We start from the raw sequence: 15155 nt of genomic DNA on the forward strand, positions 1-15155 counted from the left end.
TATTATTTTTATCATATATATTTTCTATTTATTATATTGTCCTTTATATCGAATACACACGTGATAGCGATTCATGCATACACACACACACACACACACACACACACACACACGTGTGTGTGTGTATGTGTGTATATAAATGTATTGCTTTCCACAGATAAGAAAAAATAATGACTTTAAAAAATGACAATAAATAGAAAATATGTATAAATAAAATCTAAGATATGTAATAATCTCAATATATAACAATATAAATCTTTTTTATTTTCAGTTTGACTTCAACAGACTTTTAAAATAACATTTAATTATCAACGCATTCAAAAAACATATCGGGAGTAAGAGAATATTAAAAAAAAATAATATCCAGATGAACTTATCTTGGCAAAAGATTAACTGCAAATTAACTTGTACGCGTGTATTTTTTTCAACGTTTAATATAATTATCTAGAAAATGCTTGACTATGTATAAGAGTTACGTAAATCGCTCGCTCCGACTCGTTGGACGAGCGTAAAGAATTAAACGTATAAATGTCAGTTCCGTCGCACCATCCGGCTCGTAGATCTCTGTTATCAAACGACAGATACGTCATTCGAAAAGTGTTTCCGATAACCTGCGCGATCTTAAAGCTGAGATCTTGCTCATGTTCGACTCATGTTCGATTAGTATTCCGTTTGATCGCGTCGAAAATGACAACCAAGTCCAAGAACTTGATTAATTCGTTAGACGATGCCGTGTCGGAGACTTTGTCGGGATTATCTCACGCGTATCCGCAATTAGAGTATCACGCATCGCACGGGGTCGTATTGTCGCCGGACGTACGTAAATACGCTTTCACTTTCGTAATTGCATTCAATTAGTGCTATTGTGTTCGATTACAATATCGGATTGCGATAACAACAGGGACGTATCTAAAGTATTTGGTCGAAAGCGCAGCTTTTTCTTTCATGCGGTGTCATTAGAATTAGTTCAAATTTTTCGTTTATTCGGTTATAAGTAATACACTCGTTTAAATGCAATTTATCTTTTAGTGCAGAGATCGTAAAGATAAAGTGGCGTTGATTTGCGGTGGCGGCAGCGGACACGAGCCATTTGCCGCAGGTAATTAATTTCCGCATCGCTTTATCCCATATTGTTGAATATTTCGTAATCCTTTGCTTTATTATGAGATATAAAATATAAAATGAAAATATAAGAATAAAATAAATAGAATAAAGCATTCTTTTTGGGATAAAATTAAAATTGTTATTAATAGTCTTTCAATTCTCTTTCTCTCTACTTCATTTTAATTTCTCTTCAACTTAAACATTATTAAAATGTTTTAAAAGACGCTTAGATTTGTAATAAAGACCCGTTAATAATTGATTTTGAATTTTATTTACAACAGTATTTTTTTTTTTAATATTTCTAGGCTTTGTCGGAAGCGGTATGTTGACAGCATCCGTAGCAGGATCTATTTTTGCGGCACCACCGTCTATACATATCACACACGCTCTTCAGTGTATTGCGGAAAATAACAAAGGTTCTATCTCTTATGCGCTTTTTGTATGCGGTTTATTGTTATAAAAGCATTTTCATTAACGTCATATTATCTCTCTTTCCAGCTGGCATTCTGGTAGTGGTGCCTAATTATACGGGCGACTGTCTGAATTTCGGCATAGCAATCAAGAAGGCCCAACAAGCGGGCATCAAGGTGACAATATTTTAGTTCTGTTTCCTATGTATAAATAACTCAAATGTATAAGAGAAAAAAAAGAATGAAAATATTAACATGATAATATTTCAAAAAGTTTAGGTGGAGGAAATAATCGTCGGCGATGACTGCAGCATTCCCGCAAACGAGCAGAGCGTGGCTGGTAAACGCGGGCTGGTGGGCATGTTATTCATTATCAAAATTGCGGGCGCTTTCGCCGAAAGGGGGCTTTCTCTACCTGAGGTAGCGGAAATTGCACGGAGCGTTTCGCAAAACACAGCGACCTACGGAGTCGGGCTATCCGCTTGCGCTTTACCAGGTAACGCGACAATTGGAGACAATCGTAAGTTACCGTTACATTCGAGGCAAGATACCCACACATGTGCGTATCCTTATTTAGGTCAATATTACGCGGTCAACTTTCGAATGTTTATTCCCGCATCGTTGCTTAAGCATCACTGATATGTTCACCGATATCTAAATATCTCTAAGAGATATAAGTAATCTTATAGAAGGAGTCGCTGACAGCTTGGAAAGTCCATTATTGATATTTTATTAGAAAAGAGAAATTAATTTTACACCAATGAAAGAATGTCCACCTACGATATCCGACAGCTTATTTTAGAATCACTCTGTACGTTACCGAGAGAAAATTGAATGCAGGTCAAGGTCTCATGTTCGAGCTTGCACAGGACGAGATAGAGTGCGGAATGGGTGTACACGGGGAGGCGGGATACGAAAGAATCAAGCTCGGGACCGTATCCGTGCTGGTGACGCTAATGCTGAAACGCATTTGCGAGGCCTTATCTTTGGCCGCTAATGACTCGGTCGCGGTAATAGTTAACAATTTCGGTGCTTTGAGTCAATTGGAGCAAGGGATCATCGTTCATGAGATTGTAATTCAGCTTCGTGAGTAACGTTATCTTAATTTTCTTGTGTAACTACGGTCCATTTAAAGCTTAACGGATTAATTATATTAATTATATTCTTTGACAAACTGCTAAATTTCGAATCTTTGATCTTCATGAAACGTTTACTTTTATTCTTATGAGAATAATCTTCATCATATAATTATAACATTTTTTATTGTTTTTAATTTTAATTTTTATTTAACTTTATTCTGATAATTTCTTTTATTATATTGTTACGTCCCGGGCGCCGCGGGCGCAACAATATTTATAAAAATAATCTCTCTTTCTCTCTCTCTTAATTCATAGGAAATATGAATATAGAGCCTGTTCGCGTTTATTCTGGCGTTTTAATGACATCTTTGAATAGCGCCGGTATACATGTGAGTTTGCTCAAGTTAACTGAAAGCCACGGAGCTGTATTCATCAAATGTCTTGATGAAAAAACGATGGCACCTTGCTGGCCGGGTTGCAGCTATAGCATACCTTCGACTGTCACTTGCACCTCGTTTAAAGACGTGGAGAAGAAGAAAACAGAGAAAATAGGAATATCTTTAAACGTATGCGAGCAACGTTTGATCAAATTGTGTTTGGAAAACGCGTGTGCGGCTGTAATCGAGCAAGAGATGTATCTGAATGAGCTGGACCGCGGTTGCGGAGATGGAGATTGCGGTTCGACTCTGAAAAGATTTGCCGAAGGTATGTGATACCAAAGATATATACTATGTTTCTCTTATGATTTATTTATTCAAAATTTAGAATATATACATATGTATTGATGTTTGATATATCGAAATAATATATATTGATTTTATTACATAAATGATATATTGCTTCTATTATACAAATCTGTTGAGGAAATTTACTATAATTCTGTATATTTACAGGTATATTGGATAATTTAGACAACTTATCTTTGTCGCATCCAGCAGCATTGTTATCGGAAATAGCGAATATAGCGGAGGAACATATGGGCGGAACATCTGGAGCTTTGTATTGTTTATTCTTTACGACTGGTGCAAAGGAGTTGGCTTTATCGAAGCAAGGCGAGAATTTGCGAGACGTTTGGTTCTGCGCATTCCGCAGCGGATTAAATTGTCTAGAAAAATATGGAAAAGCAAAAGCTGGAGATAGGACTATGGTTTATATCTATACATATCATTAAGATATATGTATTATTATTAATGGAATTGTGTGCTAGCAGTTTTGTTACGATAGAAATTATAATGCAATAATTAATTATAATACAAAAATTCAATATTTAGAAAGATATACTAGAATTATAAGATTTTTATTAATCGATATATTTAGATCGATACGATGGATGCAGTGTATGCGATGTACGAGAGAATGTTGAAAGAACATCCGAACGATTTTTACGATAGATTAGCTGCAGCGGCATGGAAAGGATGCGATTCTACGAAAGATATGAAACCCAAGTGAGTATAAAAATATCGATAGATTAATGTTGATACGTTCAATATTTAAACTCAACGCTCAAATGTTTAGATAAAAAACTAGTCTATATGCGTTAGAAATTAGAGAAATCAATAATTGCAAGAGGATTAAAATTATACTTTTTAATTTTAAATTTAATATGGATTTGATGCATTATAGAGCAGGACGAGCTAGTTACGTAAAACAAGCTCGGTACTTGACGGAAGTGGATGCTGGTGCATATGCCGCAGCAATGTGGATTGCGGTTATTGTGCGGACCATTACACAATTTAAGGAATAATATATACTCTTGTTATCTCTTTTTTTTTATTTAACAGTTGTATTTCAGCATCATTACTATAAACAGGAGAGATAACAACTAATAATAAACAACGATTTTATCCTAATTTTATCTAAATTGGAGAATTAATTAGTAATTATATTGCTTTTCCTATACTGTTCAGGGATATCGATACCAAGCCAACTATATTTTTTATATTAGATACTGTTGATTGTATAAAGTAAAAATATACATGTTTCTGTCTATAAATACAATAGAAAGAACGCTTTTTTTTCACTACATGTTTGAGTGTTCATAACTGAAGTTCATAAGATGTAGAGTTTATTTCAGACTTAAACGTGTGATAATTTGCGCTATATTTGGCAGTATTTTGCCGATTAATCGGATTATGAATCTGTTCGCATTTTGCCCCAGCTTCCTCGAAGTCACAAATAGATTAAATTTTATCTTATTTTATACACACAATAATATATATATATATATATATATATATATAAATAAATATATATATATGTTATATTTATATATATATATATATATATATATATAGATATATATATATATAAATATAACATATATATATATTTATTCTATATATATATTTATTCTATATATATATATATATATATATATATATATATATAAGAAATAAATAATTAAATATATTTATCTTTTTTCGCGTGCAACATATTTCATGAGATTATCCGAAAAGGTTAGTCACAAAAGTGTTAAATCCGTTACTGATAGATGAGAAGATACCGCTGTTGACATCGGCTGCGGTATTAACTCCCGATTGTGGTCGAAAGGGCAGCGTATGTTCTCGATGAGGATAAGGCCTTCCGCCAGTATTTCCGGTATATAAAATAGATCCATTTTCATCATTGTACTGTCTCTGTTTCGAATATATAAAGAATTTTAATGTATTTTATAAAATATAAAAGCGATTGAGGAATATATGTCATTGATTGATGGTAGACTCCATAATTAATCTTTTATGATAAAATAAATTTTAAAATAAATTTTAAAGCTCCTGAGTATAAAAAACAGTTTCGGATATATGTTAAGAAAAAAATGCGCAAATATATCGTTCTTATTTGTATTTGTGTGCTATTTGACATTGCTTACCTTTACTGAATAAAGCGTAACATTGAGGAGCGTCGGATGCTGCTCGATTACTACAAATTCAATCTCACGAGGTATATATCCGTTTGAGAATACCTGATGTACAAAAAGTAAATATACCATTTAAAATGATGTAATAAGTAACACTTTTAACGAATTTCTAATTTTATTATTAATTTTATTAGTAGAGTGATAAGATAATCGCTACATTTGAAGGATTATATTCTGCAACGTACCTCTAATTTGTAAACGCCAGGTAATAGGATTCTCCAAAATTCGCCATACTTGGTTGTCGAAAAGCTGACGTCTCGTGATTTTACTTTAACCGTCGCTCTCTCAATGGGATTACCATTTTCATCGACAACGAAACCATGAACACCTCTATGAACTTCTGCCAAGAACTTGATTAAAGACTAAAAAAACAACGGAGAACATTATACGCACTGATAAATTTCACGGATCTCAACCAAATTATTCCTTTATCTTGTTACATCGGTGACGTAATTAAAAAATCATTGAGTCATCATCTGAAGCATTATTTGTAATAACAGACTTGACTTGAGCAGATTTACAACAGAATGATAAATTGAGGTAAATTTTGTTTTTCTAATTAAATGTAAAATCTTAAAAAAGAGATTTATATCTTACAAAATTTTTATAGGAGGATATGTGAAATCTCTTGCAAAGTTTTTTTAAATGTATTTCGCGAGACTCACCGCTCGATTTTCCTCCCAATAATGTGGCAAATCCGAGGCCGGCGGATATTTGCAGCAAGAAAGTTCCAAGGTAATTTCCATACATCCGTTCCATACATAGTTAAAGTCTTGCATTCCACCGGTAAGCGGGTACCACTCGGCGCCGTTAGTAATTCCGCGTTTAAATGCGGGCTGGGATGGCGAGCACGGTAATCCTTGATACATAGATCCGTGGTTTCGAGAGTACGTCAACGATAAATGTTGAAACACATCGTCGTCCGGCGAGATACTTGGCGTCGCCGTGAAACTCTGAAACACTGTTCTCTTTACGTGAGACTGTTACTGTTTTGCATAAATGATAGAGCCATCATCCATCTCTGACATCCCGAAGATGATTCGTGTAATTTACAGACTGTTTTTTGAAACTTGGGATATTCATTCTACCTTTCGTTTAAATTTTCAAAATTATCTTTTTTTTGACATGAGACTAGCGTCTCGAAGCGCGAATAGCTTTATTCTTACACGATCATCTTCTTTTTATCGCTGTAAATTAACCATCTCGTTCCATCCTTTTTTTCTTGCTAGAGTCAGGCCGTACAAGAACATGCATTTTATGCCAGAAGCGTATAATCAGAACATCCATTTTCATTATGTTTCATTTTCACATATTTGGCGTATAGTTTATCGCGAGCTAGTGGAAACTTAATTTCTTCTATTCTATTTTTTCTACAGTTTCTATTCTTTCTATTTTCTATTATTCTTCTACAAATTCCAGCATGAAATCGTAGACTTTATCATTTACTTTTTTCATAGCTGTGATGAATCATAGCTGTGAGCCAATGCTTTATCGAAAGATATCAAAGATTTTATAAGATAAGAAAGAATAATTATATTTTTTCCGGAAGTAGATGATAATGTCGTTGATCATTGAACGCAATTAACAATTAAGTAATCATATATTGCACAATACCTGCACATAGTGGCGCTGATCGACATATTCCTGACGGCATGAAAGTTTACATAATATCATGACAGCTTCAGAGCTACGCGCAGTTATAGTCATAGCTGTCTGTAATCTTACATAAACGGAACGTTAACGGAATTCGGAATCGAAATGCGTTGCTGGAAGCCACTCGTAAAAAATAGTAACGCCTTATTTTTTTTTTTTCAAAATTATTTCGCAAAGAGAATAAATACGATAATTTTGTGGCTGTGGACGATCGCGCCACCCGATCATTTTAACTTAGCTCGGCGTACATAATGATCGCACAAAGATCGACAAGAAATTTTCAACTTACGCGAATTTGGGGTATTGTCGAAGGGGTAACTGGCTACGAGAGCACCGCCGTGTAAACTGCCCGACAGCACGAACTGAATCTTCGAGACCCATTCCTTGACAGCTTCGGTCTCCGGCTGACTCTTTTTGTTGTTCTGTTTAAAGTAGTCCGGGAAGTTGCGATTTAAATCGAAGCCACGCGCGTTATACCTATCAAATTGTAGATTACAAGAGAAATATTTTTTATCTTTCTCATCGCGTCACAAATGAATCGTCTTCAACGGAAACGAAACCGCTCGATATGTCGACGAGTTCTGAATATAAGGTAGCTATTTTAAAGTTATTTTAAGTTTCGAAACATTAAGCGGAGAATTTTTATGCAAATTTAAAAACTTTTGCAGAGGAATCGTTGAAGAAGAGTCATAGTCACACAAATGTACTCACTCACGCATACATATAATTTATGAAAAACATAATTCATCTTTATATATCTATAAGAAAAATATTATTTGTTATAATTTTTTAATATATATATATATATATATATATATATATATATAATATTATATAATATATACGAATATTTTTTTGATTGATTACTTAAGTTTCACATCAATTCAAATTGAAAACAGATTAAAAAACGATGCAAATATCTAACCTGCCTTGACCACCGTCGCAGCGTCCTTCTTTAGAAACTTCAAAGCCATCAGGATTCATTGACGGCAGAATATGAATCCTTGTATTATCCAATAACCACGTAATATATGCATCTGATCCATACGATGTTACGAGGGACTAAAAGGAAGAAAAGAGAGAATAGAATTATATCCAAAAAAATATTTGTGTCATTTGTTTGTCGAATAAAAATAGATTATTAATATTGTCAATATTATTATTAATTTTAAGGTAACTAATATTATTATTATATATTATATTATAAATGTTCAAAAATTGTTAGCTTTTTATTAATGCATTATTATATCGTATTGTTAGAGTACAATTATCCTGCGCACAATATTAGATAAAATTTTATTCGAGTATATATAAATCTCTATTATCTTTACAGAATATTGTACACAATGATCTGGTGGAAAAATATACGTGCTGCATATACACGTGTTTGCAAGTAATTCGTATCACGTCATTGCAAGTAACGTGATATGGAAATTCCAACGCCTCTTAATTACATACATGAATGAGATGTAGCATTAACTCGCGTCCCACAGCTTCGTTTCCGTGTATGTTAGCGATATACTTTACATCGGGCTTCCCGATCATGTGCTCGTAAGGTGATGACGACACGACCATTACCCATAGATCACGACCTGGCACGAGAGAGTATGTCGCTTGAGATAAAAATATTCTTTATTCTTTTTTTTAACTTTAAATATAAAATTGTACATGAAATATTTATAAGTTTTGAGATATTTAAATTTTAAAATATTTTTTCCAGGATGTGCTGTTCTCTTTTTATCAAAAAATCGATGCGATATAAGTGTTTTATCTCTGAACGATGTATTCACACCGCATTCTTTTATGCATATAAGAGAATTCGTACCTTTCACCGACTTTCCTATCGAGTACAGAGCGGTGAGATTTTGAAATCGAAGGGATGTCGCGCGAAGAAAGCGGCTCATCTGCTCATAATTGTGATACTTGAATTCAATGTTATATGGTTCCTCGTACATTAAGAAACGCGGATGATATTGACGAGGTAAATCTCCTTTACTAGGTAATTGCATTCCATTAATGGTTCCATAGATTGAGATGAGAAAAAGTAGCACGCGATACATTCTGCAAGTATTGTAAATGTAATATAAATTTGTAAGTAATTTGTAATAAAATAGACATGTAAGAGGTGCAATTAAGAATAATCATCTTTCATTTGCTTTCTAATTTAATAGAATATGAATGAATATAAATAATAAAAAAAAATATATATATAATATTAGAATATACTCATGCAAATAAGTAAGAATTATATAGAAAAATAAATACAAGAAGAAAATGCTCTTGTTTACATTACATCATTCAAAAATTAAATAATGTATTATTTTCATCGAAAAAAAAAAATTCACTATAAAAAAATGGAGATACTATTATATTATATGTTTTAAAGCTTAAATTGATATTTTGCAGTTTGTTGCATGCAATTCAAAATATTAACAAATATTTTCTTTTAAATGTATAAATTTTGATCTTAAAATTTTACTAGAAAAATTTGCATTACCTGATAGTTTAGTAGTGATAAACGTTTGTAAAAGTCGCTGAACACGATCGCACTAGCTTTGAAGTAATCTTTTGGACGCAAGGAACGATCTTCTCTTCTGTGTTCGCGCACGCAGAAATTTATCCGTGAGAGCGACACAGGGCAGTGAAAATGAATTCGCACAACGAGCTTCTCGCGATGATCTTCTTTTTTCTCTCCTGGCCGTTTACGTGGTGGTTGGCGCTGATGACGAGGACACGCACTTTTCGTCGTACGCGATCACGTTAGCGAACAAGATAGACGGCATTTGGCGGAAGTCGAGGGGATAAAAAATAAAGAGATGGAAAGAAAAAAAAGAAGAAAGAAGGAAATCACGAAAGAAGAGGAACGCGCCGACAGTGAACGAGAATGAGGTCCGCGCGCGGACGGTTGACAGTTGACGTCCGAACGTAGGAGGAAGGTGTTAGCCGCCTCTCTCGCCTGCGTGAGAGTAGCAGCGAGATACTGAGAACTCTTACAAAGAGAAGCGAAATATGCCGTGCACTCACTATACCACCACCAGTATACCGGTAGACCAGCACCAGCAAACCACCACCACCACCGCCGACGCCACCACCGCTACTAATGAAGCCCACTTCCTCCGTCACCGGTATCTGCACCGCTGTCTGCTCTCTCTCTGTTGTAGACCAACCACTGGCACAATGTGTACCAGCTAGCTAGGAGACAGCCCGTTTACCCGTCTCATCTCGGCATTCTACCACAACGTCAACGAGCGCACAATGAGCAGCCCGTCGGGCGTATCGCCGCGAATTGTTATATTTCATGCACGCATTTAGCATACATGCACACGCACACACATTAATAAGCGCGATATCTCTGGAGATCTTTTGCGTAAACGTAACACAGGAAGTTTTGTACCGTGATGCGACGAGATAAAGCCCGAAACGCTCGAAATCCGTAAAAAGGGAAATTTTCGACAATTACAGACGGGTCTATAAAAAATGATTCTTTTAATATAACGTTAATAAATAGACGTCTAAATTTAGCGGAGCAGCGACCCATAACAACATCGCTTAATTGCACTACTAATATTTATTTTAAATCGATGTTATATTAGATTAATTGTTGTATTAGATTGCTATATTTGTTTATACAAATAATGAAGAAATTTCTTCCCAGACATATATATATATATATATATATATATATATATATATATATTAGATGATATTTTAATTATAAATTATTGTTTTGTATAATATAAGTGATATAAAGCGAATTATTTACTGATAAAGTTGTCTTTATTAAGACTAGCGTCACTTTACATATTAAAGAGGACAAGTACATATGTATATATCAACTCGCGTGCGCGGCTACCAGTTACGAATCACTACTACTATTACCGTTACCGCACACTCTACTATCGTTCACCAGCGCTACCGGTGTTAATTGAGGTGAAGAGGTTTTCGTTCTTGATGTTTGGCGCACGGACCCATCCTCCGCCCCCGCTGCCACGGGGAGGAGAACGGGGAGGCATTCGCGTCAGCTCCGGACGCTATATATTTTCGAATATAATGAGCCTGCCCGCGTCCATCTGAGACACCAATACAGCTATGATATACAGGTCGATAGAACATTCGTAAGATCACCGATGTTCACCACCACCATCACCACGTACTTTCGACGAGTTATTGAGGACGGTGTCCTACTAGCGGTGCCCGACCCCTCTTCTCTCCCTATTCATGACCGAGGCACGGATCACGGTTTCGGATGGATCGTTGAACCCGTGGAAGGAAGGTGAAACACGTCGAAAAAAAAAAGTTCAGCCAGAAGTGTGTCACCGAGGCGCGCGAATGTGATGTAGCGAGTGAAATGAGAGAGGTGGGGGACAGAGATTGAGAGGACGGCGCGGAGACGGAGAGGAAGTCCGAGAACTTGGTGCGTTTTCCAAGGTAGATTTCGCTCACGGTCGACGATTTACCTTGAAACGAGAAAAAAAAAATCATCTCCTCCGAAGGCGATCTCTTTCATAACGGATCATACAGAACGGGAACGTGTATAAGTTAAAGTTCAATGATGGAATTTGGATGAAATAAACGCGCAGGGAACCTCTTGCATACGTCTCGTTCATTAATCTGGAATAAATAAATTTTCAGAAAATTAATCTGGAATAAATAAATTTTCAGAAAGCGGATATAAATCTTACGGAAACATATGACTATAGTTAAAACGAGAGAGCTGTCATTACAAACATCGCGATTTAAAGCCGTAATTAACAACAGAATAATGTAAATTTTTGAAACAAACGTCATTGAAAATCGATTGGCACCTCCTCTATAAAAGAATTGTGATTCTTGATATCATCATCTCATGTTCTCATATTTTTTATAAAATGTTATTACAAAATCATATTATATTAAATATTTCAAAATATAGTTATCAAATTAGATGAAAGTTTAATTTCGCTCTACATTATATGTCATACTATATCCAGTATCTAGATATTTCTGCTGCATAAAGAAGTACTTTTAAAAATATTGCAACAAATATTGCATTTATTGATCCAATTGAGGACTCGTGTTGCTATTATTTAGAATTATGCAATGCATTTAAATACAAGTATATTTCGTTTCCTTAGAACGCGACAATATGTTAGAATTCACTGCAAAGCAAATATAACATCCCTCAAATGTATCACAAACTATAATACCTTATAATTAAGTCGTCGATATCTTACCAGTGATAAAGTACACGACAGCTATTAACGAATCAATAATACGGCGGCAATTATTAATGAATAATTAATTTTAAGCTGGATATAGAGACAACGAAATATAATACGAAAACACTGAACTAGTACCTTACGAATCTTGATCACGTATGCATTCAAAAAATAATTAATATTTTTATCAAATTTTTTTAGATCATTCTTTAAAAATATTTTTATAAATCTATGTTTTACCTATATATTTTTATTCTGCAGTAAAATTTCAAGCATTAGTTCAACAACATATTTGCAAATATCGTGTGGTTTATATTTACAGCAAAAAAAATTAAATTACACAACTTCAATTTGTATCTGTAAAAATGATAAATATCATCTTAATACATCTTAATAGAGTTAAATATTTTAAAATTGTATTTTTTAGCAAATGAAGGAAATTTATGGCTTTTATTATAGTTGTTGCTAATATTGCAGCAAATGTAGGCAAAATGCAGACACTCTCTCTTAATTTATTTTTGTATACCATTAGTGGTATGTGGCGACCAATCGAATGGTCTTCGAAATGTTCTAAAATGCTGTATAGTATGCTCACTTGCTTCACGATGTGTCTATTAGTAATTCTAATGCTGACTCAATTGCTGAATATTATCCTTGTTATCGATAACGTGGACGATTTCGCCAAGAATTCTTTAATGTTTCTTTCGATTGTTTGTGTATTATTTAAAGCAATTGCTGTTATAACACGTCGAGATGAACTTATCAATTTGATCGAAACTCTACAAAAAAAACCTTGCAAAGCTTACAATGAAGAGGAGAGCGACATTCAGTTGAAATTCGATTGTATGATCAGGTGGGTATATTTAACTAATGATGAGGTCACAATCTTGGTGACATGTAAATTGATAGATACGAATAAATATCTTATCAACCAATTAAATAAAATAATGAACCAAATAAGTAAATTGAATTAAAGAGATTTAATTTAATAGATATATGCGAAATTTTAAATTAATTTTCTTAAGTTATTCAAAAAGTTAGAGTGTGTACTATCAAATTATTATAAAAATCTAAATGTTTTACTCATGGATTTGTGTTAGTTATCTGAAGTACTGTGTGCAATGATAATCAAAGATTATATTTTTCTTTATATTTACTGAGCAATATCGTTAATTTATATAATTTCAAAACACACACACAACACATTGCTGTTATACACTGCTTTTATACGTTGATTATTATATGTTTTCACAAAATGTATGCAGATCATATTCCATAAAGTACACATCTCTGGCATCATTTTCTGTCACTGGTGGCATAATAGGAGGTTTGCTAAATACTTTAGAGGGTCAATTACCCTTTAGGATGTGGGTACCATACGATTATACCTCGCCCTTTTTATTTTGGCTTACATCAATTCAAGAGTTGGTAGCTACAATTTTTGGCACAATTGTAAATGTTGCGACGGAGACTACAGTATTGGGATTTTGCTTACAAATATGCGCACAAATTGAGATTTTAAAACATCGCCTGCAAAAAATGATGAAGTCCAGTAAGAAAGAGGAAACTCTCATTTCGCTGAATGATGCATCAAATGGAACAGACAGATTTTCGGAACATATTTTACATCATCTATGTATAATCAGGTTCGTCAAGCAGATGATAAAGTTATTTTACGTACGTATTTTTCTGTGCTAAATATATTAAATAAAATGTTCGATTTTTTCATAATATTAATTGTGGTATCTTTTTAATTTTATATATATTAATTATATAAATTTATGTATATTAATTATATAAATTGCAACATAATATAAAAATATTTATAGACTTGCCAAAATTATCAATAAGGTATTCAGCCAAGTGATATTTGTCCAATTTTTCGCCAGCATATTGGTATTGTGCACAAGTCTGTATCATTTATCTTCTCATGTGACAATTATAGACATCATCAGCTTGATTATCTATGTACTTTGCATGTTTGTCCAAATTTTTGTTTACTGTTGGGCTGGAAACGAAGTTATACTTAAGGTAGTCGTGAGGATGCATAAAAAAGCAAAGAATAGCATTGATGCGCAATTTGTATTTTACGAGCATTTTACCAAAAATGTTCACCTGATGATCTCATTATTCTAATTGTGTTTTTATTTTTTCAGAGTACTGAATTGAGTGAAGCTGTATATGAAATGGATTGGATATTGATGCCAATTAATAAGCAAAAAGATCTATTGATGATTATGAAACGTAGTACACGTCCTATCAAGTTTACCAGTAGCTTCTTGGTGACATTATCTTTGGAGTCTTACGGCAGTGTTAGTATTAAAATTTCAAGTATTTTAAATATTTAATAATATAAGAAAATTTAATTTCCGCTAAAATTTTTCAAATTTTATTTTACAGCTTTTGAAAGCATCTTACTCTGCATTTAATCTTTTGCAACAATCTTAAAATTTTATTTACTCTTTTGCAATATATCATGTATATGCGCACTTATCATAAATATATTTCTCATCACAGAATATGAAATTTGATATGTTTTCTTTTAGCTATTATAACAATTAATATTTTAAAAACAAATTATTTAGAATTCAAATTGATAGATAGAAAATAAACTAAATTGAAAACAAATCATTAATATAATAATGTATTATAATGAATCATTAATATAGTGATATATTATAATGAATCATTAACATAATGACATATTATAATCAATCATTAATATGGCGACAGTTATTAATGAATTTTTAATTTCAAACTGGATATATAGAGACAACGAAATATGATATGAAAA

At 33.4% G+C, this 15155-nt stretch overlaps 3 protein-coding genes and 1 long non-coding RNA gene across 6 annotated transcripts; 3 read left to right on the top strand and 1 right to left on the bottom strand.

Annotated features, from left to right (window-relative positions):
- Positions 1 to 527: 527 nt before the first annotated feature.
- On the top strand, positions 528 to 4794 carry LOC105247830 (triokinase/FMN cyclase). Its single transcript, XM_011252227.3, has 10 exons — positions 528 to 816; positions 1030 to 1099; positions 1410 to 1520; positions 1603 to 1691; positions 1794 to 2010; positions 2355 to 2600; positions 2909 to 3298; positions 3487 to 3740; positions 3911 to 4038; positions 4217 to 4794. The coding sequence occupies exons 1-10, from the start codon at positions 529 to 531 to the stop codon at positions 4335 to 4337; spliced, it is 1914 nt and encodes a 637-aa protein (XP_011250529.1). The 5' UTR covers position 528; the 3' UTR covers positions 4338 to 4794.
- Positions 4795 to 4989: 195 nt separating this feature from the next.
- LOC105247831 (carboxypeptidase D) lies at positions 4990 to 10242 on the bottom strand. Of its 3 annotated transcripts, XM_025411050.1 has the most exons (10): positions 9661 to 10242; positions 8989 to 9224; positions 8622 to 8755; positions 8089 to 8225; positions 7453 to 7640; positions 7125 to 7154; positions 6176 to 6471; positions 5696 to 5872; positions 5463 to 5555; positions 5038 to 5229 (listed from the first exon to the last, which is right to left on the bottom strand). In XM_025411050.1, exons 2-10 carry the CDS (start codon positions 9221 to 9223, stop codon positions 5038 to 5040), a joined length of 1482 nt encoding a protein of 493 aa, XP_025266835.1. In that variant the 5' UTR covers position 9224; positions 9661 to 10242. The 3 variants fall into 3 exon arrangements, with proteins under 3 accessions (XP_025266836.1, XP_025266835.1, XP_025266837.1); XM_025411051.1 differs by lacking the exon at positions 9661 to 10242 and having other exon boundaries at positions 4990 to 5229; positions 8989 to 9223; XM_025411052.1 differs by lacking the exons at positions 7125 to 7154; positions 9661 to 10242 and having other exon boundaries at positions 8989 to 9223.
- LOC112638791 lies at positions 5584 to 9063 on the top strand. The gene is made up of 5 exons (XR_003123162.1): positions 5584 to 6050; positions 6121 to 6245; positions 8063 to 8336; positions 8497 to 8768; positions 8884 to 9063. It is a non-coding gene; the product is annotated as an uncharacterized LOC112638791 (long non-coding RNA).
- A 2487-nt stretch (positions 10243 to 12729) lies between the features above and the next one.
- LOC105247835 (odorant receptor 46a-like) lies at positions 12730 to 14822 on the top strand. Its single transcript, XM_020030151.2, has 6 exons — positions 12730 to 12759; positions 12839 to 13214; positions 13627 to 14007; positions 14191 to 14392; positions 14518 to 14673; positions 14762 to 14822. Exons 2-6 carry the CDS (start codon positions 12853 to 12855, stop codon positions 14807 to 14809), a joined length of 1149 nt encoding a protein of 382 aa, XP_019885710.2. The 5' UTR covers positions 12730 to 12759; positions 12839 to 12852; the 3' UTR covers positions 14810 to 14822.
- The last annotated feature ends 333 nt before the right edge of the window (positions 14823 to 15155 follow it).

The sequence above is a fragment of the Camponotus floridanus genome, unplaced genomic scaffold (assembly GCF_003227725.1).
Source record: "Camponotus floridanus strain SB8 unplaced genomic scaffold, Cflo_v7.5 scaffold37, whole genome shotgun sequence".
Taxonomy (NCBI): Eukaryota; Metazoa; Arthropoda; class Insecta; order Hymenoptera; family Formicidae; genus Camponotus; species Camponotus floridanus.